General features: G+C 58.4%; 1 protein-coding gene across 3 annotated transcripts; it reads right to left on the bottom strand.

The window, feature by feature from the left end:
• Positions 1 to 10: 10 nt before the first annotated feature.
• On the bottom strand, positions 11 to 27,534 carry COL11A2 (collagen type XI alpha 2 chain). 3 transcript variants are annotated; one of them, XM_061195161.1, is made up of 66 exons: positions 27,453 to 27,534; positions 24,629 to 24,778; positions 24,284 to 24,494; positions 23,646 to 23,808; positions 22,013 to 22,204; positions 21,130 to 21,207; positions 20,448 to 20,510; positions 19,587 to 19,766; positions 17,413 to 17,472; positions 17,271 to 17,312; positions 16,977 to 17,039; positions 16,618 to 16,692; positions 16,063 to 16,149; positions 15,745 to 15,801; positions 15,525 to 15,578; positions 15,384 to 15,437; positions 15,223 to 15,276; positions 14,991 to 15,044; positions 14,752 to 14,805; positions 14,615 to 14,659; positions 14,438 to 14,491; positions 13,980 to 14,024; positions 13,739 to 13,792; positions 13,501 to 13,545; positions 13,345 to 13,398; positions 13,058 to 13,102; positions 12,772 to 12,825; positions 12,598 to 12,642; positions 12,422 to 12,475; positions 11,953 to 12,060; positions 10,877 to 10,930; positions 10,548 to 10,601; positions 10,404 to 10,448; positions 10,266 to 10,319; positions 10,099 to 10,143; positions 9,907 to 9,960; positions 9,754 to 9,807; positions 9,474 to 9,527; positions 8,974 to 9,081; positions 8,738 to 8,827; positions 8,517 to 8,570; positions 8,202 to 8,309; positions 7,963 to 8,070; positions 7,767 to 7,820; positions 7,611 to 7,664; positions 7,321 to 7,428; positions 7,043 to 7,096; positions 6,743 to 6,796; positions 6,461 to 6,514; positions 6,260 to 6,313; positions 5,808 to 5,915; positions 5,361 to 5,414; positions 5,143 to 5,196; positions 4,973 to 5,026; positions 4,386 to 4,439; positions 4,007 to 4,114; positions 3,859 to 3,912; positions 3,661 to 3,714; positions 3,324 to 3,431; positions 3,117 to 3,170; positions 2,774 to 2,809; positions 2,519 to 2,572; positions 2,139 to 2,406; positions 1,466 to 1,578; positions 893 to 1,099; positions 11 to 151 (listed from the first exon to the last, which is right to left on the bottom strand). In XM_061195161.1, exons 1-66 carry the CDS (start codon positions 27,532 to 27,534, stop codon positions 11 to 13), a joined length of 5,211 nt encoding a protein of 1,736 aa, XP_061051144.1. The 3 variants fall into 3 exon arrangements, with proteins under 3 accessions (XP_061051144.1, XP_061051145.1, XP_061051147.1); XM_061195162.1 differs by lacking the exons at positions 19,587 to 19,766; positions 21,130 to 21,207; XM_061195164.1 differs by lacking the exons at positions 19,587 to 19,766; positions 20,448 to 20,510; positions 21,130 to 21,207.
• Positions 27,535 to 27,967: the final 433 nt, after the last annotated feature.

Here is a 27,967-nt window from a genome sequence, read left to right as displayed (position 1 = left end):
GGAGAAAGTCTTAGCCCATGAAGCAGACAGGCCCCAGCAGCACCCCTCCCCGCCTCGGGGGGGTCCCCAGTTCTGAGAAGGAGGCGTCCAGCACTGGCAGCTGCTCCAGTACAGGTGTTCGAACCTCCAGCACCGTCCGGCCTTGCTGGGTCTTGAGGGGGAGACACCAGAGTGAGAGTGAGCATGGGGGAGGCACACAGGGCCCGCGGACACCCCAACCTCAGGCCCAGGCTCTCCGCTCCTTCAAGTGCCCTGAGATGCTGTTCCTCTCATCCGTGTCCCACGTTCAGACTTTGCTAAATTTTCTTCCTAAAGTTTCTTCCAGAGAGTCAGGATTGGGAAAGCTGGGAAGGTTGTGCGTGTGTGTGTGCATGCACACGCATGCAGTCTTGAGCCAGTCTGAGCAGCTTTGGGTTTGCCTTTGAGATTATTTGTCTGTAGTGGTTGTGTGAGCCTGTATGACTCCACGGGGACGTGTGTACATGTGCTTGTGGGTGTAAGTGTGTGATGACAGCCAACACAATTCCACATGTGTGTACCTGTGTGACCCTTTCCAGGCGACTCTGGGGATGTATATATGGATTGGGGGTGTCCATGTGCCCCTGCATGGGGAGGGGGCATTGTTTATACCCCGTGTGTGCAGAGGGCAACCTGTGTAACTGTGCTTACAAGCCTGCATGACCCACTCTGGGAGACACTGCCATGTGCACACAGGTGACACCCACCTTCCATCCTTCCATCCTTCCATCCTTCCATCCTTCCTGCCCTTCTTGACACCAGGAAGCTGGCCTCCTCCTGCTCTCCCCGAGCGCCCCTGCCCAAAGGGTCTTCCCACCGCCTCCTCCAGCCTGTGTCTGGGACCCGCCCCCACCCAGCTCTCCCTGGTTCCCACCTGACAGCCGTCTCTGAATTCCTTGACGTAGGGGCTGGTCTCCGGGCTCAGCTCATCCTCATTGGCCCCTCGGAGCTTCAGGGGGCCATCCCGGACCTCCCCAGAGCAGGGGTACGAGATGTTCTGGTGGGCTGAGACGCTGAGCAGCCGCAGGAAGGTAAGCTGGACCACACCGACTGGGGAGCCTTCGGAGTCCACGTAAGAGAACTGGCAGGAGAGAGGGCTGTAGTCAAGGATGGACACGGGCCTGCAGAGCAGCTACAGAAGCAGGGCGGCTGAGCCAGGGTCATGGTTGGGGAACGGGTGGGAGGAAAGGGCTGGGGGAGAAATAAGGGGCCGGGGTGGAACCAGGGGATAAATAAAAGGTAGACAGGCTTTTGTCTTAGGTTGTCAGGGGAAGGAGATGAAGTGAGCATCAGAAGACTGGTGAGAAGGAACGGAATAAGAGAAGAGTCAGCAGGCTCTGCAGGGTCAAAGGTCAGGGAACTTGTCACACAAACCCAGAAACCACTAGGCCCAGAGGGGGGCTCCACTGTGGTGCAAGGGACAGGGCAGTCAGAGGCCAGATCTCACCTGCGTGACATCATCCCTGGGCGTCACACAGGTTTCCCCTCCTGCTGTAAAGTTGCAGAAAACCCGGAAGGCATCCCGAGCACAGCCCTGGTTGGGGTCGACCCAGTACTCTCCTGTCAAGTGGCGGGGAGGGTCAGGGCCCCCGAGGTCTTGGACCCAAGATGCTCTTTGCCCCACTTCCCTCCCACTGCTCCAACCAGCCGCCCCCACGTGCCCTCTGACACCCAGTCCTCCGTTCCCCCACCAGACGCCCAGAACACAGCTCTGGTTTCCCTCATCACCTTACGCCCCTGTCCGTCTCTGCCGCCCCTCCCCCCAGCAGCACCCCCAGGCTCGCAAATGGAGGGGGTAGGAGCACTGACACCCTCACGCTGGTCCAACGTGTGGCTGTAGGCTTGCACACATGTCTGTGTGCGTAAATACCAGCATGTGTGTCCACGAGTCTATGTTTATCAATTCCTGTAGACCCTGAGCAGGTAACGAGCTGATGAGCCTGGTAGGACCATGTCAGTTGCTAAATACGGAAATACCTCTGACCCAGTTGGTAAAGAGCTGCTGCCCCAAGCCCCTCCACCCTCACCCCCACCCCACAGCTTCCCCAAGCCTCTCCCGACATCCATCCTGCTTGTTCACGTCCATGCAGTTGTTCACATGTCGTGTCCCTGGCACTGACCGTCGGGCAGCTCTGGGTGGCAGAGCTTCAGGTCCTGGCAAGTGCGAGCGGGGCTGTCATGGGTCCCCGTCGGCCGCCTCATCTGCTCAATCTCCTCTCGCAGGGAGTCCAGAGAGCCAAAGATCTCCTCCAGCCCCCCAGGACTGCCCGGGGCCCCCCCAGTTGGCACGGCCTCATCTTCCTGCATCAGCTGGCTTCCATCCACTGAGCGCCGAGTCTTCTTGGGCATCTGGATGGGCAGGGGCTGGATCACCTCGCCGGGGGGGCCCTGGTGGAGGGAAGGGCGGAGAGGGCAAGAGACAGGTCAGGGTGAGGGCCATGCGGAGAAACACCCAGACAGAGGGGGACCGTCAGAAGAGCAGGACCTGACACTGACTCACCGGGTGTCCTGGAGGGCCCTGGACGCCCTTCTCTCCCTTAGGTCCGGCTGGGCCCTGCCAAGGGAGTCAATGAAGTCATGGAGGGGTCAAGAGGTCAAGAATGCGATCAAGGTCACAGAAGGGTCAAATCAGTCTCTGGGCTGGGAATGAGGGGCTCCACTGGCAGGGAGTATGTTTGTCTTGAAGAGACAGTGTCAAGTCCACCTATGGAGGGCTGGGGGGAGGGAAGGTCAGAGCTGGCTTGGGGTCACTCACTGTGGCTCCTTTGGCTCCTTTGGGACCAGCAGGTCCCTGTGAAATGAGGAACAAGAAAGAGATGGTCACCACAGGGGAAGATCAGAACAAGGAGAATTGGAGAGGCAAGGTCATGAGTTTACAGGACCCTGGAGCCATCACAAGAGGGGCAGGCATGGGGGACATGGGGACATTCGGGAGGCCCTGGAAGGACAGGAGTGGAAACACTGAAGGTGTAGGAACATATGGGGGACACGGGGGCCTATGAGTGTTATGCTGGCGTTGTCATGGAAGCCAGTGGGAGATTATGAAGGGGGGCAGTGGGATTTAGAGGACTGAGTTGAGGAACAGATGGGGTACTCACAGGGAAGCCAGGGGACCCTCCAGGACCAATAGGGCCAGATGCTCCTGGGATGCCCTAGGAAAGGGAGGGGCCTGGTTCAACTGGGTCCTCCTCCCCTCCCCCTCCCTCACCCCACAGCTGAGTCTCCACCCCCCACCCTCCCACACCCCCATGAATCCCCACCCTCACCCCGCCCTCAGACCTCCCAGGACCACACCCTCTACTCACCGTCTCCCCCTTTGGCCCTGTGGATCCCTGAGGACCAGGAAGCCCTCGATCACCCTTCTCTCCCTGCTCCCCCGGGGGGCCAATCAGTCCAATGAGACCTGGGTGACCCTGGAAAAGGGGCCAGGTGGTCAGGGGGATGCAGAGAGGAGACACATGGATGGGGAGAAGGAGAACCACAGGGGTCAGAGCCCAGAAGACAAGAGAGGGACTTGGGCCGGGTCTGAGGAAAGAGCGGGGGCTGCCACGGCCCTGACTGAGGAAGGGCTCCCTAAAAGCACGAGGCCCCCCGGAGGTTTCAGGGGTGAGGCTGAGACACCTGGCTATGTGCGTCACTCACCTTCTCTCCCTTGGCCCCAGCATCACCCCGGAGGCCAGGAAGCCCTGGGGGTCCCTGTGGGGAGACAGGAAGTCACTCTCTCCTGGGGGAGGTGGGACCACACTCTCCTCCCACCACTTCCCACTTCCTCCAAGGCTGGATGCCCACTGCCCCAGGGACCACCCCCCCGACCCCACCCACATATCCACAGTCACTCACCAGAGGGCCTGGAGGCCCAGCCTGGCCTGTGGCCCCGGGACGGCCTTGCTGACCCTGCAGATTTGAGGGGACCACAGGGATCAGGAAGAGTGTCCCCACACCGTGCACCTCCCCCTCCCCAGCCAAGCCTCTCTGCTCCATGACTCACCACTGAGCCCGGGAGCCCCCGCAGACCATCAGGACCAGGTTTTCCTGCTGGGCCTGCAGGACCCACAGGGCCTGTCTTTCCCGGGGCGCCCACAGCACCAGGATCCCCCTGAAACACACCCAAAAAAGTGTCCTGAAGGGCAGAGGAGGGGGTGTGGCTGGGGGCAGGGGGTCCAAGGTGGACGGGGGTGAGGCAGGGAGGAGGGGTCAAACCCCAGGGACCCCTGGGGCAGGGACAAGTATGGGGAACCCTGTCCCCACAGGGGGCTCGGCGTGGAGATGGTGGATGTGGGGGAGGCGTTTGGAGGCTGGAGTGTGAGGGCCAAAGGGGTGGGAAGATGGAAGGGATGTTCCAGCATCCAGGGCGGCCTCTCCCTCACCTTGGCTCCCTTCTCTCCTTGTCGCCCCTCAGGACCAGGCGCACCAGCAGGTCCCTGCAGGTGGAGGCGGCAGTGAATAGCCAGGCTCACCTCTCTCCCCCTCGCTGTCCTCCTGGTGCACACACACACGTGTACACACACACACGTGTACACACACACACACACATACCTGCGCATGCACAGGCACAATCGCAGAGGCCGACTCACGGATGGGAGAGCCGGTACAGCTGTATCAGCTGTTAAAATACTGAGTAGTTCTGTGCATTTGGTGAAGAGCCTCTTGCCCACACACCACCAGCAAAAAGAGGGTTAATCCCTGACCCAGCAGGGACCTCCCCAGGAAAGCCAGCCCCTTCCCTCCGTGTCCATTCTGATTGGTTGGTACACAACACCACCCCTGGCAAGAACAGACAGAATATACAGGAACAAATATACACAGCACGTTTACAAACACACATGGTCACACACATACACACCTCACCCAAGGACAACCGGCACACCGGGCGTCTCCCTCCACATCCCACCTGCCATTGCCCCAACTGCCATCCAGCCTGCCCCGCAAGGTCCCAGGTGACCACCTCACTTACCCGCTTTCCAAGTGGTCCAGGAGGCCCATTCTCCCCAGTGGGACCAGGGGATCCCTATGGAGGGAGGAAGAGTGGTGGGTGAGGGACCCTTCAGGCATAGGGCATAGTAGAGGAGAAACAGGGCTGAGGGCCTGGGCTCAGTGGTGGGGTAGGGGTCACCGGGCACTCACAGGCTGTCCTGGCTCTCCATCTTCTCCGCGGTCACCCTTAGCACCATCCTGGCCCTGCAGGGATGAAGCAAGGTCAGAGGGGGGGCCCCTGACCTGGTTGGCATCACCCCCCAAACTGCCAATCCTCCCATCCCTCCACCTGCCCTACCATAACCCCGGTTCCCACGCCCATGCCCATCGGCCACACAGAGCCCCTCCCATCCCCAGGTAAGACTCACCCGAGGGCCACCTTCTCCAGGAGGGCCAGGGTCACCAGGAAAGCCAACAGGACCCTGATCCAGAGGGAAACCAAGGGTCAGGGTCACAGGCCCGTAAGCCCACCCAGGGCCAACACAGACCCCCATGGCCACATGCCACACTCTCCCTCCCTACAGGCAGTGCCCACCTGCACCACTTAGGAAGATGGTCTCCGGCACCCCCTTTTCCCCACCTCCTGCACTGCCTGCCCTCTAAGGCTTTCAGGTTATTAACTAGGGTTTCTCTCACTTTCTCTCTGGATCCCAGACCCCGTACATCCCTCCCAGGAGACCCCCTTCGCAAAGCCTTCCTCCCAGGCATCTCCCACACTCTTGGGCTCCCCAAACTCCAAGATCCTCACACTCACACCCATATCCCCAGATCTCCATTCACAGGGGCCTCCTCGCAGCCCCTCCCCCCAAACTCACAGGGTTCCCTTTGGGGCCATCATCACCGGTGGGGCCCTTAGGCCCTGGTGGTCCCGCCTCTCCTGGCTGCCCCGACTCTCCTTTCTCCCCACGTTCCCCGCGTGGACCCTAGAGGATGAGCGGAGGTTACAGATGGTCCCAAAGGGGGTCCCAGAGATCAAAGATCCAGCCCCTGCTTCTGAGAAACCTTCAGCCTCCCCCTCGTGCCTCGCTGACATCGGGGTGCACACAGAAAGTCAAGCCCATGGTGGGAGTCCCTGGCCCCTCTTCCCTTCAAGGAAAGGGGGACAGAGCCCACCGGGATCCAGGGACCAGGCCTCACGGAGAATGACCGGGAGCACAGACTCATGGGCTGCGCAGGAGTTACAGCTCCAGGAGGTCACAGGAAAGGTGGGCGTGGGATTGAGGGGGTGAAGGGGATTGCAGAGCAGCGCCTCAGAACTACCACTCACCTTGACCCCTGGCTCGCCCTGGACTCCCGGAGATCCTGGCTCTCCTGGCTCCCCCTGCAAGGAGATTGCGGTCAAAAACCTCCACCCCCCCCCCAAAAAAAAAAATCCTGATATTCCCCCTCACTCTCTTTTGACCACCCCAAAATTGGCAAAAGTCCAACCCTCATCCCCCCAGACCATCTATGTACCCCTTCCCAGTACCTTCTCTCCAGGGGGACCCAGGTTCCCAACACCTCCAGGGGGACCTTGTGGACCCTGGAAGAGGAATAGCAATAGGGATCATTGCTTATGGGAGGGGGTGCCATGGGGGGGCGGAGCCTGGAGGAGGGCCTGAGGTCAGAGCAGTGAGACAGTGGGAGACCTTCCCAGGGTCCACCAGCTTCTCTTGGCATCTGAGATGAGACTAGAGTTTACAGTCTGGGGAAAGGGAGGCAGAGGACTGGCCACACTGATCTGGAGGGACAAGGGGCCAAGAGGACTCACATCGGCTCCATTGGGTCCAGCTGGGCCTCGAGGTCCTGGGGGCCCGGGGGGTCCCTGGAGACAAGATACAGGGAAAGGGAAGTGAGAGACAGCGAGCCGTGGATGCACGTGAGTGGTGGAGGGTTAGGGAGGCAGAGGTCCTGGCGGGGAGGGAGGCAGCCAGGCCAGGGAGTGGCATGCAGGGAGCTGGGAGTCAGCGGCAGTGGGCTGCTGGGGTGGGGGCTGGATGAGCAGGGGTGTGCCTAGCGGGTGGGGCTGGAATCAGTTGGGATCACACCCTATCAATGGGGTCCCACTCACCATAGGGCCCACGTCTCCTGTTTCTCCCTTCTCCCCCGAGGGGCCTGGCAAACCCTGCGCAGGTGTACACAGCACAGACCCAGGTGACCAAACCACCTGGAGCACAGCCCTCGGCAGAGGGGTCCCCCCCACCCAGATCCCACATACCCCCCACCACCCAGTCCTCTGCCCCCACCTCCCCAGACCTCCTTTGTCAGCAGGGGGCTAGGGGGTCTGGGGAGGACATCAGCTCCAGTGTGACCCCGCCTCTCAGCCCCTGTCTCCACCCCCAAACTCACCTGTAGACCAATGGGTCCTGGGGGCCCATTGAATCCTCTGGTTCCCTCATCACCTTTGGCTCCAAAGTGTCCCTGTGGACCCCGAGCTCCAGGCTCCCCATCTGCCCCCTGAGGTGGGAGGAGGGCAGGACAAGGACACAAAGATGGTCGTGGGTCAGGTGTGTTCTAGCCACAAGCCCCACACAGAGCCAGGCACCAGGCCTGGAGCCCCCAACTCCCACCCCCAACCCCAAGGGCAGAGGGAAACTGAGGGTGGAATCAAGGCTGCAGACAGGACATCGGTCACTCACCGCGGCTCCAGGCTGCCCCACGGGACCAATGGGTCCAGGGGGTCCAGGAGGGCCCTGGGGGAGAAAGAAGAGTCAGAGATGCCAAGACAAGGGGAGAGACCAGGTGGAAATGAGGTGAAAGGCCAGAGGTGAAAAGTCAAAGGAATGGACACTTACATGTTCCCCCTTGTTCCCTTTAGTGCCCTTCTGTCCGGGGTCTCCCACCTCACCCTGGGGGTAGAAAGCAGGTGGGACGTTAGAGAAAGGAGTGGGTGGGGCGGAGAGAATAAGCAGACAGGGATTGCGGGCCATGCCCAGACCAGCGATCTCATGGGGAAAGAAGACTGAGTCCAGGGTCTGTGGGCTCCCTCACCTTGTCTCCATCCTCTCCTGCCATGCCCGGGGGGCCAGCAGGGCCAGGAAGCCCCACGGGACCCTGTACCCCATCGCGGCCAGTCGGACCGATGGGGCCCTTCTCACCCTGTGAGAAATGAAGGAAGGAGTCATGACCCAGAGATGGCTGTCCCCCTCAAACACCCCTACAGGAAATCCCCCGTAACCCATCAGCTCACAGACCCCTCCCCAGCATCTCCCCAGGGACCCCACACTCACCAGAACGCCTTTCTCTCCTGCTGCTCCAGGGGGACCTTGCGGCCCTGGGCGCCCTGGGGGGCCAATGGGTCCCCCAGATCCTGCTGCACCTCGCTCCCCAGGGGAGCCCTGAGACAGGAGATAGAGTCAGACCCCCCCCCCAAGGAAGAAACCACAGCCCACCTACACCAGAGGACCACTGACCATGGTTCCCAGGAGAAGAGCCCAACATCAGATGCCTTATGGCTGACCCTGCCCGGTCCCGCAGCCCCGCCAAAATCCAGATGCCGCAGCGCATCCTTCCTCCCCTCTGCCCCCGAGGGACCCCAGACTTACTGCAGGGCCAGGGGGACCAGCCGGACCTTCATTTCCCTTCAAACCAAGTCCGCCCTATGAACCAGAGATCAGAGGCAACAGACATGAGACAGGAAGGGGGGACATGGGGTCCAGGAGATATGCGGGGAAGGATGGGGGGGGAGACGGGAGTAGGGTGACGCTGAGGGGTGCCGGGAAGCCTGGTGACTTATTACAGGCAGCCAGGTTGGAGTCACACTCACAGCAGTGCCAGGGAGGCCTCTCTCTCCCGGGAAGCCCCTCAGACCAGCGGGACCATCCTTCCCTGGGGCCCCAGGGGGCCCAGGGTCACCCTAAAAGGAAACAGAGGTGATGAGCCACTGCCACACTCCCAAATTGGGCAGAGAGATCTCTATTCCCTCAAATCCCCATTTGCCTGTTCTCTTAGGCACCCCAACCCTAGACCCCCAAGTTCCCCCCTGCCGGGCCCCTTACTGACCTTTGTCCCTTCTTTTCCAGCTGTTCCAGTGAGTCCCTGCTCTCCAGGGGGTCCCAGGGGGCCTGGGTGACCTCGCTCCCCCATGGGCCCGGTTTCTCCTGCGGCTCCCTGGGAAAGAGACAGAGAGACTCCAATCTCAGAGCTTTCGCCTCACTCTGTCCACCTTAAAGTTTCCCTTAGAACCCCATCATGTCTGCCCCAAAGCTCCTGGGAAATTCCCGGAGCTCTCCTAGGCCTCTGCTCTGGTTTTCATTCCCCGGTGTGGAGTAACCATACCACCTGGTGTCCCTGAGGGGACCTTCCTCTTCTCCAAGATGCTAGAAGATGAGAACTGGTCCAGGAAACAGACTGAAATTTGGGATTCCTGCTCCAAATCCCAGCCCCAGGGGCCCAGCTCAGGCAAAGGAGGGGCAGGGGCCCGTGACCAGGAAAAGGGAGAAGAGAGGCAGATAGACTAACTCCAGGGTCTGGGGTCCTTTCTCTCCAGGGAGCAGGCATACCTGGGGTCCCACCACTCCTGGGGGGCCAGGGGGGCCGGTCTTCCCTTGGAAACCCTGAGAGAGGAAGAGAGGAGAGGGCAGTCAGAACACACAGTCAGGCGTGGACATTGTGGCACGGACCCCAGGCTCCCGGAGGGAGGGCAGGGTCACCACCAAGTCCTTGGCTGTGGTCTGAGCAGCGCCGAGATGCGCTCCACTCAGCCAGGAGAACCTTCCCAGCGGGACTTCCGGACAGGACAGCTCGGGAGTGAGGGTCTGAGGAGGCCGGGGCACCACTTACCACTTCTCCTCTCTGGCCTGGGTGTCCCGGCAGGCCGTCCTTCCCAGGGGGGCCCTGGAAGAGGTTCAGATGTCAGGTGAGCTCTAGGCTGGGAAGGGGGATGGGGAAGGATTCACAGAGCCAAGGCGGGTCAGAGGTCAGAGGTCAGCTTACTGGAGGTCCTTTGGGGCCAGGAAATCCGTTGGGGCCCTGAGGTCCAGGGAGACCCTAGAGACAAAGCTGGGTTGAGTCAGGAGAATGGGGAGGGGTGCTGGGCAAGGGGCCTCTCCCTGCGGTGAGAGGGAGCCGGCCCCACTCCGGCTCCCTGGGGAGCACTGGGGAACAGGGGGCTCAAGCCACACTCACCCTCTCTCCGGGGGGCCCATGGGGGCCATCGCCACCCGATGTTCCCTGTGGGGGAAACAGTCAGAGAGTGAGAGGAGCTGCTTTCTAGCCAACCCTGAGGCCAGAGGAGTTGAGGGCAGCTGGGCTACAGGGCAGAGGGGGGGATGAGCCCTGCCAAGACCACCAACCTTAGCTCCAGACTTCCCAGTGGCACCTCGGGGTCCCCGCTGACCCCGTGGACCCTAGAGAGAGGACAGGGGAGTTGTCAGAAAAGCCCCAAAGCACCTCTTTGGATCTTGAGCCGCACGTCTCTCCCCTGCACTCACCGTGGGGCCACGTTCTCCCCGAGGCCCTGATTTCCCCGACAGGCCCTGGTGGGAACGAAGCAGAGACAACACATCACCCAGGGCGTGAGGCCCCTGCTCCCAGAGCTGCCCCTCCCTCTGCACACCCACCCTTCCCCAGCTTACACGGGCTCCCTTCTCTCCACTGGCTCCAGGAAAACCAGGAAAACCCAGAGACCCCTGGTGAGGATGGAGAAGGGGAAAAATTGACACGTCACAAAAGGGGAGGGCCAAGGAAGGGCCAAGGTGGGTCAGGAGAGGTGGTGGAGGCAGCAGGGTGGGAGACCCGGGCTCTGCCAATAACTAGTGCTTCTGGCCTCTGTTCCCTCATCTGTAGAATGGGGGTGGGCTAAATTCTCTCTAGGGTCCCCCGCTGCTCTGTCAGTCTGTGCTTCCTGTAATTAGGGGTCAGGGAAGGGAAAAGGAGGAGGGGCACATGCGGGGCAACGAATCACCTTGGGACCCTGGCGTCCGGGGTAGCCAGGCAGACCAGGAACACCCAGCTTGCCCTGTGAATGGACAGGGCGCGATCAGGAGCGAGAGGAGCCACGGATGCCACTCCATCCCTGGAGATCCCAACCCTCAGAGATGGGAGCCAGCCCCCACCCAGCAAACCCCCAGCCCCTGGCCCCTCATTTCCCACCTCCCAGGATGCCTGGCTTTTGTAACCTCTCCTTGCTGAGAGTGGATTTTCCCCAAACTCTAGGGCTGGAATCTCACTTCCCCTGTGTCTTAAAATCTGCAGCTCGAGTCCTGCAGGCGCTGTGATCCAGCCCCTGCCTACCTGTCAACCTCAGCTCCATCTTCCCAGCACACAGTCCTGCCCCACCAAGACCGGCCCCCTTGCAGGCCCCCCAACCCCGCCTCACTCCTTGGCTCCACTCTGCACCACCCCGGGGTCCCCCCACCATCCACCCCTGCCCCCTGAGGCTTCAGGACCTGTCTTGCCAAGGCAGCTGTGGAGCGGAAGTGGGGAGCAGGGACTCTGCAGTCTGACTTTTGGGGCTCAAACCCTGGCTCTGGCCCTCACTGGCTGTGTGATGAACAAGTATCTAAACCTCCTGATGCTTCAGGACTGTAGTAGCGCCCACCCCACAGGACTGACAGGACAAGTTGTCACAGTGCTGGCACACGGTGAGGGCTTGGTGAGAGTTAGCTCTGAAGATGTCAGAGCTCACCTCCTCTCTGACTCTCTTCCTTCTCGGAATGCCTACTGCTCGGAGTCTGGACACATTTTCACTCTGCTCAGCACCTTCAGGTATCCTATGACAGCCTCTCTGCCCTGTCCCCATCAATCTGTTGTAAAGTCTTCACGACAGAGACTTTTCCTTGACTTCTATGTATCCCCCCCCCCTTCAACGCATCAGTGTCTAGGAGGCGCCATATACACAGAGAGGAGCATAATGCATGGTCATCTTTGATTGACTTGCAGACTTCAGCTGTTGGCACCCCACCCCAACCCTGATCCCAGCACCCCGGGCCCCATCCCCCTAGAGCATGTAGACCAGACCCCTCACACCCTCCCCGTCACCTTCTCGCCCATGAGCCCAGGGGGGCCAGGGTCTCCAGTGGGTCCAGTGCGTCCCTTCGGCCCCTCGGGACCATCCTCTCCCCTGGAACCAGGGACTCCAATCTCGCCCTGGGTGAGGGGGTTGGAGAGGTGAGTGATAGGGACTAGGGGAGGGGCTGAGCCCCGAGAGGAGAGGCAGGCCCCAGTGAGGCTGAGTGGGGTCGGTGGGGGTCCCCGAAGCTACTGCAGGACAGGGAGCCCCACAGGGGCAGGGAGAGTGTTGTGATTGGCGAGCCGGTGGGTCACAGAGCACGGGGTTGGGTTCCTGCTCAGATCAGGCTCTAGAGGGCGATCAGATCCTCTAAAGGGAGCCTGGAGATGAGGAGTCTGGGGTATTGGGGGGGTGGGGGGAAGGCTGGTAACTGGGGGCTACAAAGGGGAGGATCATCAGCACTTAGAGTTGGGGGGCCAGTGTGGGGTTTCTACTCACCCTGTCACCTTTCACACCCATGTCACCTTTGAACCCAGGAAAGCCATCCTCGCCCTGAGAAAGATTGGGGTGAAAGGACACCACAGATGATGGAGGGAGGGGGTGAGGCAGAGATGGACAGAAAGGCTGGTGTGGGGCAGGTGGAGGGGCTGGGAAGTTAGGGGCGCATTGCTCACCTTTTCACCCTTGTGACCCTTCAGACCCCGAATTCCATCCACACCCTGGAATTAGAGTGGGGGATAGAGACCAAGAGATCAGGGGAGGAGGCTGGGCTGGCAGGACCAAGCTCCTGGGGCCCCAGCTGGCTCCCCTGACCCCAGCCTTTATCTCCCAGCCCAGTGGTTCGTTACCTTGACGCCTCGAGGTCCTGGGTATCCCAGAGGACCCTGAGGTCCAGATGGACCCTGGAAAAAGACAGAGCGGCATCAATAAAGGGGTCTCAGGGTGTCACCATGGGGGCCCCCTAGGGGTGGGGGAAATGGAAGTTACAACAGTGGAGTCTGGAGAGGGTTGAGGGGCATGGGACAAAGGACTGTCAGAGCCGCGAGACGAGATGAGGAAATCCCAAGGACTTGGAGGCCCAGGGCCTGGGTGGAGATCCCTCCAGGGGATGAGAGGAGGCGTGGAAGATCTCACCTGGTTTCCTTTGGTTCCAGGGGGACCTTCTTTGCCCGGGTGACCCTGGAGGTAGGGGAAGGAGAGCGTGACCACTGGCCCCTGTCACCTCCTGCACCCCTCCCTACACTTCTTCCACCCAAATGCCCCCCTGGGACCTAATGAAGCTGGCCGACCACTGGCAGCACCACCAGTGACCTCCCAGTGCAAGGGACACACAGTATGGACACTCACTGAAGGTGCTTGAAAGTCATTCCCTGGGGTGGAAGGTCAAGGGGGATTTGTATTAAGAGGTGGGGGCCACTCACCGGGGGTCCATCTGAGCCAGGCATGCCAGGAAGCCCTGGTTTCCCTCGAGGACCCTGCAGGGAGATGAGGAGGCTCAGTCCCAGCCAGACATTTGGGGCCCACCCTACACCCCGCCTTGGCCCATCCACCATTCCCCCGATCACTTAGTCACTTACCTTCTCTCCATGAGGGCCGATGGCACCCTGGGGCCCAGGGAGACCCTAGACACAGGAGAGAGAAGTCACAGGGGCCCCCCCAGGGGTGGGCCGCTCTCTCCGCCAGCAGCCCCCATTCAGAGCATGAGCAGCAAAGGCTTGAGTCCCTTCATTTCCTGTCCCCACCCGGGATCTGGCCCACTGTGGAAGCCCAGGGGAAATCGCTAAAGCTGGGGAGGGGATGGACAGGACCACTCACCTGGGTCCCAGGAGTGCCCTGTTGTCCAGGAGGTCCTGGCTCTCCCTGGGGTCCCTAGAAACATGCAACCAGGCAGGGGTCAGAAGGAGATGGTGACAGAACAAACAGGGCAGAGAGCCGAGTCCCAGCAGGGACAGCCAAGACGGCAGGCAGGGGGTTGAAATGGTGGCAAAGGGAACAGGACTTTGGCAGAGACCCCAGGGGCTAAGGGTCAGGTGGGGTCTCCATGCCCATCACTCACCAAGCTTCCTTTGGGACCATGGGGACCATCCATGCCTCGGACTCCCTGAAACACGAGAGGGGCATGAGCAGGCTGGAAGGCGGCCCTGGGCCCTGGAGGGACCTGTGGTTTCTGAGGCCAGGCCATCCCAGAGGGTGGGACGGGTCAGGCGCACAGCAGTTCATCCCAAACCTAAGCAAACACAGCCGGTCCGGATCCACAGGGCGTGGGGCTGTGGGTTTGTGGGGGTTTGTTTTGTTTTTCTTGAGAATTTTTTTTTTTTTTTTTTTTTTTTGGCTATGATGAGAGCCTTTGGTGCACTGCAAGACATGGTCCCACAAGGGCACCAGGGGCTGAAGGCTGAAGCAGGGCTAGGTGGAGGCCAGGGAGGAGGAGCTAGAGGGGAGGGAGGAGGGAGGCAGTCAGGGAAGGTGGAGAGAGGGAGAGGGCAGGGTCAGAAGTCAGGGACAGTCACTTACCAGGGGCCCAGGAATCCCAGGTGGACCTTTGGGGCCAAGGAGACCTCGAGGTCCCTGCATTCAGGTGAGGGGAAGATAGGACCCACATGGGTGAGAGAAAACGTGTCCCTTTCATGCCCGCGTCCCTCCTCTGGCATCCCCAGGGCCACCCCCATCCCCAAACCCCTTGACACTCACCGACTCTCCAGGCAGCCCCCGAGGCCCAATCTCCCCGTCGTCTCCCTGGAGGAGGAGGACATGGTGAAGCAGGCTCAGCGTCCAGACCTCTCCCATACCCAGCCCCCGCCCCTGCCCCCGCCGTCCACAGCACTTACCCGATCTCCATCCTCGCCGGGGGGCCCAGGAAGGCCCTGGGCACCAGTATCACCCTGGAAAATGGGTGAACAGGTAAGAGGGGGTGCAGAGCCCCCAACACAGGCAGACACTGACTGTCTTCAATTAACCAACCAATTTCCTTCACTGAGCTCCTGCTGGGACCCTCAGCCTCCTACCTCCCCTCCCCTCCACAGAAGATCTACCCCCTCATCACAACACACCACGCCCCTATACTCACCCTGTGTCCTTTCTCCCCAGGTAGCCCTGGGAGGCCATCAAATCCTCGGTCACCCTGGGGAGAAGAGGGGCAGCCCAGGTGAGGTCCCAGTCCCTTTCCCACCCCACCCCTCTCTACTGTGTCCTGAGTAGGGAGGGGCTGCTTCATGGGGGTACTCGGTTATCCCTAAAAACAAACGAGCTCAGGTGGGGCTGGGAGTTATGGGTGTCAGAGAGGGGCCCAAACCTGTTACCTTCACTCCAGGTTCCCCAGGCATCCCTCGGGCTCCATCAGCACCCGCTCGGCCCTGGGGGTGCAGGGGAGGTGTCAGAGCCAGCGGGGGCACAGTCCTCCACACCCCGTGCCCTGTCTCCCATCCCCCACCCACACCCATCCTACCCCCAGGTCACTCACCCTTCGCCCAGCCTTGCCAGGGGGGCCCATGAGGCCCTGAGGTCCTCTGGGGCCCTGGGAGGGAGAGGCAGGGGCAGGGTTAGTGGGTATAGACAGAGGGGGGGGCACTGGTTTGGGGATCAGGTGGGTGAGGGCTGTCACCTGAGGTCCTAGGTCTCCAGATTCTCCTTTCAGTCCAGGGCTCCCAGGTTGTCCCTGTGAGAGAGAAGAGAGGGTGGCTGTGCTGAAGGACACACCCATCGGTGGCCTCAGAGCCCTCCCCCAAAGAAGCAAAAAACTTGCAACTTGGTCCTTTTCCAGAACTATCCATACCCCCACACACAAATAAAGAATCCCCTATCCCAACACCCCACTCACTCACCAAGGGTCCAGGGCGGCCCGTGTATCCCATGGGACCCGGGGGTCCTCGGAGCGCCAGCTGGGGGAGCAGGGGAGATGGAAGAGCTAAGCAAGAGGCAGCTGGAGAACTCCAGACCCCAGGTCACTTCCCAAAGTCACCCTTGTACCCCTGATCTTCATTCCACTGCCCTGTATCTTCCCCAACCTCCCTCTCAATCCCAAACCAACCCAGACCTCCACCTGCCCTACATTCACTCCAACCTACCCTTCCAACTCTTCCTAGAGTCTTCCCCTTCCCACCACACCCTTCCCCCCACCAAGATCCCCCAGCCTTCCTCACCCGTGCCTGCTGCAGAATTGCCTGGGCCTGGGCCTCCTGGGCCGCCACCACGGGGCCCTTGTCACCCCCACCACTGCCAAACCGGAACTGCAGGCCAAGGAGAGAAGGTCTAGGGTCTTCCAGGAAATCCACATGACCCTCCCAGCCAGAGGCATCATCCAGCATGTCTGCCCCATTTCCCAGGTTCCAGGACACCACTTCCCCCCATGCCCCCCTCCAGTGTCTCCCATGGGTTCCAGGTAATCACTTAGAGGTTTTCAGAAACTCAATTCCTGTCCTCCTCTTCCACTCTTGAGCCTCTTCTTCCCCAAAGACTCTCCTTTGGTCCTAGACCCCCTGAAATTTAGGATTTTCTGCCCAATTCTAGATGCTCCATGTTTGGCTCCAGGTCATCTAATGAGGCCCTAAACCCTCCACCCCTAAGATCAATCTCTTTGGGTGGATGGTCTTTAGACACTCCTCCTTGGCGTTCCTGCTCCTCTGGTTCTTGGTGACACAACACAATTCTCCCACCCTCCCCCCTCAGCTCGTTCCAAAGCCCAGAAGACAACTCACTGGGAGCATGAGGGATGTGCCGGGAGGGCCAGGGGCCCCATCTGATCCAGGGAGCCCTGCTCGGCCAGGGGGGCCCTAGAGTGGGGAAAGAATGAGAAGGATATGGCCATAGGGGATTGTTAGGGTCCTGGCATCATTTTGAAACCCTCCTCAACAGAATAAATATAGACTTCCCTACATCTTTCCCAAGCTCTCCCCACACCCCATGGAGAAAAATGACGGTGAGACACCAGACTACTCCCCTCCCCGACCAGATTCTACCTTCTTTTCTAATGAGAAATTACTGAGCATGGTACTCCTACTGGGTACCAGTGGCTCCTCTGCAGCCCTCCTCCCAACCCCATAGGATGTCCTCATACCCTCTCGCCTGGGTCTCCAACTGGGCCTGGATTGCCTTGGATGCCAGGGGGACCAGGAAATCCCTGAAGAACACAAGAAGAGGGGGTCAGGTGTGGGCGTTCGGATAGAAGAGGGGTATGTGGCTGAGGGGTGGTCTCTACAGAAGAGATCTGGGGATCTGGGAAGCTTTGATTGGAAGGATGCTCTGAGTTCTAAGAAGGAGGCCTGGGCCTATGTGGGGAAGGCACAGGTGAGCATGTAGGAAGCATCTCTGTGAAAAGAATGGAGGCTAGTGGGTCACAGCTAGAACTCACCGCAGGGCCTTCTGGACCAGGGGGCCCCTCCACTAGCATACCCTGTGGAGTCAAAGGTTAAAAGTCAGAGGCTATAGGGCTAGCACCCCCACCTCCTTCCCTTCATCCCACTGCCCTCAGCTCGGTGACCACAGTGACTTACAGGTTCCAGCACCGCAGGCTCCCCCTTCTCTCCTTTCAGCCCCTGGGGACCACGGGCAGCCTGAGAGAGATACATATGTAACCCCCAGGGGGGCCCGTAAGCAGCCAAGACACCAGGACTGCCCCCATCCCTGTGGCAGTCTCAGGTCCTCTGGAGACCTCCTGACCCTACCCCCAAGTCCACCCCTCCTCCTCTAAGACTCCCTCTTCACAGACCTCCCAGGTCTGCCAAGGGAGACCTCAGGGCTCCCCTCCCCGCAATTCCCAGCTCCACCTCAGCAAACACAGTCTCCTCATCTCCCTGAGAACCTCTCTCAGGAAGGTCCCCAGACACTTCCTGGGATTCCAAACCCCCAACCTTCCCAAACTCTCTTCTGGAGGACTGCACCTTATTCCCCAAACTCCCTGAGAACCTTAAGAAACCATCAACTTCCTCATCTTTACCCCAGCTCACCAAATAAGAATCTCTCTAAGATTGTGGATAGATTTTTACTTGGGTTTAGGGGAAGGTCATGCATCCATATGAGGATCTGATGTAATCTATGGAGTCTTTCTCCAGAAAAGAAAAAGTGTATGCCCTTATGCACAGAATTTTACTTAGAGTTTCAAGGGGTTCACAAGTTTAAAACTCCCCGGAGATTAGACATTCATACTGTAAGTAGATCTGGAGAGCAGTCCCCACCGATATCTCAAACTTAGACCTCATAACTGGATTTTGGGAAAATACAGCTCCTGGGCTCAGTTGCTCAAGCCCCGAGCCAAGCCCCTCAAGTCCTCCCAGTTACTCTCCCAGCAAGGATGCTACACCCTTCCTCTGACCCTCATTTATACTTCAAGCCCACCCGTCGCCTCTCTTCCACACTTCCACTCCGATGCCCACTCCCAACTCTGGGGCCAGAACCAAGATAAGGACAAGGAGAATGGAGGATATTCACCACCACCCCCCAACTCTCCCAACAAAGATCTTCAAAATGCCCCCCTCTACCTCCATCCTGATCAAGCAACAGTGATCAATTTCCAAACTCTCCCATATCCCAGATCAACTCTAAATTTCCAGAAAGCAGCATAAGGGAAAGGCAGCAGAGGGTCAAGGGTGGAATTATTAGAGCAGGGAGGGTAGGATGAGGCAGTGGGGTAGAAGCAAAAGATGAAGTGAGTAGACAGGAAATACCCCACTGACAGGGAGTGGTTGAAACATGGGACACAATTAAGGGAGACAGAACAAAGGGACAAACACTTGGAAGCAAGAATGATACCAGGGCCAAGAAAAATTAAACATGGCCAAGACGGCTAGAAAATGAACCAGATAAACAGGAAGTGGTGGGACAGACAGGAAGCAGCCAAGGAAAGAGGATCCAGGAAGTGGACCTTCAATAACAACATGGCTACCACAACCAAGAGAGAAAAGAAATTCACAAAACAGACAGAAAGTAACTCCGGGAAATGGATTATGACAATGAAAGGCAATTCTTCCAGCAAACACAAACATCAAGGCTAGTACACACAGGAAGTGGCCGTGATAAATATCTAGGCCCACAATGGAAACTTTATGATTTGGATGACCTGAGACACATAGGAAGCGGCTTATTATCAAAGGATAAGAGAGCATGAAAAACTAGAGCCAAAACACAAAGAATAAGTCCCTTCCAGTTCAATCTGACACAGTCACCAGAACGGGTGCCATGACTGGAGAAGACAGGAGGGGAGCCATTGTAGAGAAGGGGAGAAGACAGGAGGGGACAGACAGGAAGGGGCCTGTAGGTTAGAAAATGTGATAGAGGAAGTTAGATCATTTGGCAGCAACACGGACAAGAAATTGTTTCGACCAAGAAGAAATGATCGAGACAGACTGAAAATGGACACAAGGTAGGGGCTTATTGACCAAAAGCTTTATAAAATCCAGCTTGATGGAGACAGGAAGTGACCAAGAAAGACAGAAAGTGGCCATAGGATTGAAAAAAAAAAAAAAAAGAAAACAAAAACAACCAATTGCCCTGGACAGAAGGATCCATAGAATAAGACTTTTGGCAAGGGAAGGCAGGAAGTGAACAGAAAATGTAAAACCACTAATGGGAAGTAGCTCACAGACAAGAGACAACAATCAAAAACAACAGGAAGCCATTCTTGTAGCTCCCACTGGAAGTCAAGGATGGAAGAGGAGCTCCTTTCACTTACGGCTCCCAAGTGGGCTGTCTCCGCAGAGAGTGCAGGGCCAAGCTCCGTCTCCTCACGATAATCGTCCCCATAGCCATAGGTGTAATCGTAGGGCCCTGTTGTGGGGTCTGTGCCACCCTCCCCATATTCCTCTGTCAGGAACCTGTCGGCTGTGGAGGGGACCTGGAGATCTGTCTGCTCCTTCCCGGGGATGGGGAGGGAGAGGGGTAGATGGGGGCATTAGGGCCGAGAGGAGGTTTTCCCTGGACCCCAGGGTGTGACAACTTCCAGCCCAAAGGATTCTGAAGGGTAACAGGGACTGGAGTTTTCCTCCCAAGAAGAGCAAGGGGAGCCGTTGTAGAGAAGGGGGATGGCCATCAAAGCCCCCCAATGTGGAGGGAGGTCCAGAAAATGGGCCCGGTTGGAAGAAATGATGGGTAACAAGAAGGGTGGCCAGAGGGCTGGACACAGAGTGGACAGTCCATGGACATAATAATCGATGAAAGAATCCAAGGAATGACCAAAGAAATGGATGGAAAGAGGGGGAGAAGAGGAAAAGTGACAGCATTGGACAGAAAATGGCTCCTGGGAACAGAAATATGACAGAAAGTAAAACCATTTGACACCAACAGGGAGAGGAAGTTACTCCAGAATCAAAGAATAATGGCAGGAGACATGGACACTGGAGAAAAATGACTGTTCTGAGAGAGGAAAGCAGACCGATAGGTCCGGAGTGACCAGGAGACAGAAGGACACGAATGGAGATGACAAAGAGCCCTCTGGCCAGAGGAGGCGCTGGTTCATCAAGACGACGTGGGGCAAGGGGAGTGGGTCACAGACGCCCACCTACCCAGCTGGGGCGAGGGTGGGGGATGGAGTTACCTCCTCAGGGGGTGGCAAGGGGCGTGACTCCAGGTTTCCTTCCTCTTCACCTGGGGTGGGGTCCTAACCCCAGGGGGAAGGTGTAGGGAGAGGAGCACGGGGGCGGGAGGAAAGGAGAGAGGTTAGCGGAGAGGGAGGCCAAGCAGCAGTTCATCCCCCGGGGGCAGTGTCTGTCTGTGCTGGGGGGGTGGGGGCAATCTCAGATCTTGCAGCCCCTTAGGAGGGGGGACGCTTTGGGGAGAATGAATCTCCGAAGTCACAGAGGTTTGGGGGCAGAGATCTGGATGCCCTGGCTCTACCTGCCGGTAACCGCTGCCTCTGGTCCTGGGGGGGCCCCGGGTAGTGAGGGGAGCTGCCATCCGAGCTGGGCGCCGGGAGAGGGGAGGCTGGCCCCGAGCTGGGCCAGAACCTCCACTTCGAGAGGGGGACGCCTGCCCGGCCGCTGATCTCTTGGCAGGTGGGGTAGGCTTTCGGGGAGGGGTCCGACGCCCCCTGGGGGGAGGGGGAGCCCTGTGGTTGGGGCTTGGAGGCCACTGCAGCAGAGAGACACAGGAGGGGGCAGTGAGGGAATGCCCACAGTCTAAATACAAGGTGGCTCTCCCTGTATGTGGGGAGGGGAGGAAGGTGTCATAGATGTTTGCAAGGGGTGGTGGGGGGAACGGGAGAAGTCCCTCAAGTTTACCTGATAATCAGGGGTGGTCCCCGTAGTCATCACGTCGTAATAGGGGGGCTCGTAGTCATAGTAGAGAGACTCAGTGGACTGGGGTTAGGGAAGGGGCAGTGGGAATAGGTGGGAAGGGGGGGCAGGCAGGTGAGGAGGTGGCGTGGGAGTTGGGGATGAAAGGAGGGGTGGGAGTCAGAAGAGAGAAGGGGTGGTGGGAAAGGGGGATGGGTCCCACACGTGGGACAGAAGCAGACGTGATTAAGAGATTGACCCTCCAATCTTCAGACCACTGACCCCTGTCACTGTCAAGACTCCACCCAATTCGTACCCTCCCTTCCCTTCCCCCCGCCAGTCCCTTATCCTGCACCTCTCCGTGCAGGGGGCCAGAGAGAGGGCCCCATATCCACACTTGCACAGACCTACTCTACCTCCTACTCCTTCCCCTCTTCCCCTCCTGGTCTTACCATTTCAACTTTCTCCCTGTTTCTGCCTCTCCCTTCCTCTGCTCTCCCATCCTCTGTCCCCAGTTCTCTCCCCAACTCTCCATGGTCTAGCAATCTCTTAATTCGAGGAAGGGATGGAAAGCCCAAGGGCACAGTCCCAGGAAGACTAGCAGAGGAGGAGACACAAGGAGGGGACACGGCTCCCAGCCACGAATTCTTCATGACGACTTTTTATTTTTAAATGAAAATAAAAAGGTTGATGAATGAGGACTGGGGGTGGGGGGGGCGGGTGATGGGAATAGAGGGTATGGCTGGGGAGGGGCACAAGGGAGGGGAGAACAGGAGCCCAAAATAGAATGGGGAGCTCTGGGACATCAGGGGAATTCCCCCGGGGAGATGTGAGGGTGTCTTCCCTCCCTGGGGTGTGCTGCAGTTTGGGGTTCACCCAGCTCCCTCACCTGTTGCTGGGGTTCCTGGTTTTGTGACCTATGAAGTCTTGGTGGTTGCTGCTTCGGAGATCTCTGGGCTCTGTGAGACTGTTGTCTCTGAGGTCTCTCCCTCCAACCCCCCTCACACTCCAGCTCTTTCTGTTCACAGGATTCATAGGCAGCTTGCACCCCCGGGACGATGGCAAGCTCCTGAACATCACCCTACAAAGACAAGAGGAAGGGACACCAATGGAGGGAGGCAGAGTGGGCTTCCAAGAGACACAGGGTAGAGTCTGGGACACGGGGTCGGAGGCCAATCCGAGATAAGACTATATAATGGAGAAGGTCATTACCAGCCCTGCCATGTGCACAGTTCTTTTCAGTTTTCAAAGGACCTTCTCATTCATAATCCCATTGAACCTTCACAACAGCTGGACGGTTGGACAAGGATTGAAGTCAGTAGAACAAGGATCTTTATGCCTATTTTCCAAGCACATTCCATTCATAAAAGTTCAAAGAGACAATGACTGGTCCAAGGTCACTCGAAGTGGTAGAATCAGGACTAGAATTCAAGCCTTCCAACTGTAAGTTCAACTCTTGGCCTACACCCTGCCCATGTGGCCATGCATGAGCCTGTTCACAAGGGCTTCTGGAGACAGTGGCCCAACCTTAGTTGCTTTGACCTTCCAATGACAGTGATGACGAGAATTCTCAGGATCTCTGGAAATGGGGGGAAGACAGTTCTGATTTCCAGTGGCATTTATTTGTGCCCACATGTGGTGATAAGCTCACCCTGAATTGTATTCTAGTTTGGGGATACTGTCTCATCTCCACAGTGGAACTGGTAGTTCCTTGGGATGATTGAGATCTGATATTATTCTTCTGTGTTCCCCCTTAGTGTTGGGCCAGCAAGTATTCAGAAAATGTTGACTGGCTGGGTGGGTGAATGGACAGATGCATGGGTGGATGGATAGATGGGTGGGTGGGTGGGTGGGTGAATGGGGGCTCGAACACTTGACTGAATGGGAGCGTTGATGGATGGTGAATGTATGTGTGGGTGGATTGGTGGGTAAATAAATGGGAGGTGCAGAGTAGATACAAACAGTATGTAGGTAGATGGATGGAAGTGAAGAAATGGTAGGGTGGAGAGTGCGGTGGGTAAATGAGTTGCTAGATGCATGCATGTATCCTTCTATGCATGGGTAGACGGGGTGGGTGAGTGGATGGATGAGTGAATAGGTGGATGGATGGACGGAAGGATAGCTGAATAGATGGGTGGTTTAAAGCAGGGAGTGGCTGAGCAGGGGAAGAATGGGCAGGTGGGAGGATACAAGACTGAATGCTTGAGTAGGTGGGTGAGTGTGTGAATGGACGCATGGGTGAATAGATGGGCAGATGGATCAGTTGAAGAGATGGATGGATGGGTGGACTAATGAAAACCGAGTGACAGAAATAAGTGACTGTGGACAGTCCTGCCACATAAGTGGGCACGTAATTCTCCTACAGAAAAAAAATTAGCCCTGAAGATAGGAAATGGAAATATAAATTTATGAAAGGAAAAGTGAAGGGTAGGACATAGGAAGACAGAGTACTGAGGTCAGAAGGGGAGTGGATACAAGGCATAGGACCAGAAGTCACTCCTCTCTCTGGCTGCTCTGGTTACCTCAAAGACTTCTTCATCCAGGATCTGAGCACCAAAGATGATCACGCCTCGGGTGTCCAAAACTGGATGAGCACTTCGGGGGAGGGGCCGGGTGACTCGCTTCTTGCAATCAATTATGAGGGTGACCGACTGGCCCTTCACAGCCACAGCCACATGGTGCCATCTGGTCATAGGGACAGGGAGGCGGGAGGTTCAAGCAACTGACTGAAGGGGGTAAGTCAAGAGGGCTGAGCAGCCCTTGACGGAAGAGTTGACAAGCCAGTGATAACAATAGTAGTAATCACAGTTAACTACCATGTACCGAGGGCTTACAATACACCAGGCACCATCCCATCACTTTCTCATTTGATTCTCACAATTCTATTATCCCTATTTTTCAGACATAGAAACCGAGGCTCAAAAAAGTCAAGGAACTTGCCCAAGGTACAAGCTAGTCCTACTTGCAAGGATTTAAACTCTAAAGCCCAAACTCTGGGCTAGAAGTGACTAGGCAGAAGTTTGGGCAGTGGGTTGGTGAGTGGTGGCCCACAGGGTCGGCAGGGTTTCCTAGATTAGGGGGTGGGGGCTCTGCGGGCAGGGGCCAGAGGGGAGCTCCTGAAAGGGTAGGCCAGACAGGCCAGAGGAGCAAACTGACTTACTTGCCATCTGCTAGGCTGAGGCCTCGGAAGACGGGCTGGGCAGGGGGTTGAGGCCGTCCAGTCTGGTCCTCGTACAGGAAGCGGACAGGTTGGCCGAGCTCCAGGCCCAGTTGTCGGATGCCCTGGGCACTATAGACAGTCAGGAGGGGAGCCTGGAGGCCAGGGCGGGTCCGGACAGCAGTCAGTAGAGAGAAGTCTTTGGGAAAGCCTCCTGGTACCCGAGAGACACACACAGGTGGAGTGAGAGGCAAAGCAAGACATTAACCCCTTCTCTTTTTGTGTCTGATCCCAGACCCTACCCTGTGACCTCGGCCAACTCTCCCTCCTCCAGCGTGTCACCCATACCTGGGAAGAGCTGGCGGGTGGGTGCACTGAGCTGGGCGGGTCGGGACACTCGGTAAGCCACATCAGCTGGACAGATGCCTCTCGCCCTCCGGACACCGTCAGGGAGGGAGGGGAACCTCAGGGCCCGCAGCACATCCACAGGGGCTGCACCTGGGAGAGTCCACGAGGGTCAGGGGAAGGGACACACTCTCAGGAGGGCCCACACAGGGGACATTTGGGGTCTACAGCTCAGCTTCCTGGGGCTCAAACTCCCTGGAAGATAAGTCACCTCTCCCTTACTTGCTCCTGAACAGGGCCTGAATGGATGGAAAACGAAAGTCACCTGGAAAAGGGCAGCGCTGAGCCGGTATTCAGCTCCATGCCCACCACTGTCCCCGCCTCCCAGCCTCTGTCTCTGTCACTCTCTCCCTATCTCCGTCTTTCAGCCTATGAATCTCTCTCTATTCGCTCTTAATCTCTCTCTCCCAACTCTGCCTTCCCTTTACTCTAGCTCTGTCGCGCTTACTCTCTCTGTCTCTGTATCTGTTGGTCTTTCTCTCTCCCTGGCTCTTCTGTCTTCCTCCGTTTCCCTCACACTCTACCCAGCTTTTCCTTTCTCCCTCTCTTCCTCCCTTTCCGTATCTCTTGGTCTCTGGGTCTCTGGCCTCAGTCCCATGTCTCCAGCATAAACAACATCTGGGCAAACGATCATCCTGGGCACGGGAGGTGCAGGGGGGCCACGAGGGAGGGAACAGAGAGGCAGCTCTGTGGGGAGGGGACTGCAAGCTGCTGGGATTCCCGTGTTTGGGGAGGTGGGGACACCTCTGACCATGCAGAGGAAGGAGGTACAAGAAAGAGCCACCCCAGGAGCCGGTGCCCCTGGCTTGGGAGATGGGCTGGGGTGCAGGGGCGGGTGGGGAGCCTGAAGCTGCCACGCGGAGCCGGAGCAGGTCCAGGGCCTGGAGCCACACATCTGTGGATCCCATCAGAGTCCTTTGCCCAAAACCCGGGCAAGCTCCCCACACCTGGAACTTCGACCCTGCCCCCCCACCCCCACCACGGTCCAAAGATTCAAGACCCGGGCCACCAGCCCTGTCCACCTAGAACTCAGCTTCTGAGGGCTCAAACTCCTGAGAAGACAGAGGTCGCCTCTTCCTCACTTGCTCCCCAATACACATACTTCTCACTCCATCAGCTCGATTGGAAAAATCCCAAAGAAAGTTCCAGCAAAACCCTCATAGAAGTGTGGGGCAGGGCAGGGGCCAGAGTGATCAGGAGAGCAGAGCTGGGTGGGGTGGGTGAGGTGGGGCGGGCAGGCAGAGAAAAGGCCCTTTGAGTCCAGAAGCCGGGAAACCACGGCCTTGCCCCCTCCCACCCCCCTGCCCTAGCCTGGCCCCCACGTGTGGCAGCTCCGCAAACACCAACACACAAGGGCCGCTTTGAGAGACGAAGGGTAAGTGAGACAGAGACACAGAGACTCACAGAGACCCCAGGCCAAGGAGACCTCAGAGGGCCCCACCCTCCACCAAACCCCAGAAGAGTACAGTTCCATCCTATAGACAACCTACCCACAGGTCTGCCCACCCATCTTCCCAATTCAAGCCACATATGTGCCCCACTGTCTCTGGCCTCAATCTGCCCCAGTCTCCCCACTGGTGGCCCCATCACCCTCATCACTCTACCTCTGGCCCCCAAAACGCCCCTTTCTTTACTCTGATGAATTCCACACTAACCTATTTCCCGCTAAGGTCCCACCTCTACCCACTCAGCCCCCAAATAAGAGACAGTCATCTCAGCCATCCCCCTGCCTCCATGTTAAAGGTTCCCTTTTCTCCCTAAAAAAGACTCCTAGAGTCTACAGACATCCCACACTTCAATTTTCTGTCCCTGAGCCGCATGCTCCTCCTATCTTGAAAGTTCTTCCTTCTGTAATCGAATCTAATCCTTTATGCTGATTTTCTGACCATCTTCTCTCCAAAGCAGAGAAGAAATGAATAGTCAAGTTATATGCAAATCAGCCTCCAGTGTTTCCACGGGGGGAGGGGGCTTGCTCCAGCCTGCCTAGTACCCAGGTACTCCCAGCCTCCTCCTCTCCAACATCAAACCCCCTTTCCTAGGAGCCAGGACTTCTGGATCCTGGGAAAAAGAAGGAAAAGCTTGGGATTGTGGATGCCAGGGTCCCAGGGGAGCCCGGCTGGCCAGAGGGGGAGGGGCGGGGCAGGAATGCAAAGAGTTGGCTCCTGCCTCAGACACCTGATCCTGGCCTGTCCAGCGGCCGTCCTGTTGGCAGCCAGCCCCAGTGCTCCCCAGAGCCAGCCGCGTGGCAGCATCGAGGGCACGGGGAGGGGGAAGGGGATCCTGTCGGGGAAGCTGATGGGACAAATAGTCCAGGTATCCCTTCTTTCTCTACTTTCGAGGCTCTGCTCTGACCCAAGGATGCTCCCCCCCCTCACCCCAGAGACACAGACAGAAAGACAGAAGACAGACATGCACCTCTCACCCATCAACACTGGCATCTACTCCTGACTCCAGCAGCAGCTGGACCACAGTGGCCCTGCTGGAGGACCCCACCATCCAGCCCCACTCACCGCCCTCAGGTGATGCTCCGCCATTCAGCCTTACCTGCACTCCACCAGTCACTTCAAGGAGGAAAAGAGATCCCCACCCTGGCTCCAAGGAACCCAGGTGTCCTGCCCTCCAGTCTGGACCCCTGACCCCCCCCCCAAAAACCCACCCTTGGACCCAGAAGCTGCCCCCTGCTCCTCAGGCATCAGCTGTCCCCTGTCCCGAGGTGTGCGGAGCTCCAGCCTGATTCCGATGACCCAGGCGCTGGGACTCCCCTTACCTGCCCAGGCGGGGGCCGCGCTCAGGCCCAGCAACAGCGGTACCAGCAGGAGGAGGCGATGGCAGCGGCTGCACCGCTCCATGGCTGGCGCCCGGAACGCCAGGTCCCAGGGACCTCCGGAGGCGCCGGACACCCCGAGGCTGGCAGGAGAGAGCGAGCAGGCTCGCACGCCGGGGTCTCGGGGAAGTCGGAGTCTGCCGGGTGGCGACAGCTCTCAGTGACCCAGCTCCATTCAGCGAGGCGCCGTCGGGGCTCCGGCGCTGCTCCCTCCTCGGTGGCCGCCGCTCCTGTGTGTCCCCGGCCACCCCGGCAGCCCAGAGCCCCCACCCCGCTCCCGCCCCCCGGCCCAGCCCCTGCCTCCAGCCGCCCGCCCACAGCCACCGAGGGAAACCCCACCCCCGATCTCCACCTGGTGTGGGGGGGCGAGTGGGAACCCTCCCTCGCTGACCCTCGGACTGCTCTCCTCTGCTTCTCGCAGGGACTCAGTGGCCTGTACCTTAGGATTCTCTTTTCGG

This window comes from Eubalaena glacialis, chromosome 7, assembly GCF_028564815.1.
Source record: "Eubalaena glacialis isolate mEubGla1 chromosome 7, mEubGla1.1.hap2.+ XY, whole genome shotgun sequence".
NCBI classification, from domain to species: Eukaryota; Metazoa; Chordata; class Mammalia; order Artiodactyla; family Balaenidae; genus Eubalaena; species Eubalaena glacialis.
The sequence above is the reverse complement of the archived record's forward strand: the minus strand, read 5'-3'. Positions and strand labels throughout refer to the sequence as shown.

Excerpts from the sequence above, each read along its gene's own strand:
- COL11A2 (XM_061195161.1), bottom strand. The coding sequence starts at position 27,534 with ATGGAGCGGTGCAGCCGCTGCCATCGCCTCCTCCTGCTGGTACCGCTG. Across the intron at positions 12,643-12,771 it reads CAGGACCTCGAGGCGTCAAG|GGTGTGGATGGAATTCGGGG; the intron begins GTAACGAACCAC and ends CTCTAATTCCAG. Across the intron at positions 5,197-5,360 it reads CTGGAGAAGGTGGCCCTCGG|GGCCAGGATGGTGCTAAGGG; the intron begins GTGAGTCTTACC and ends TCATCCCTGCAG.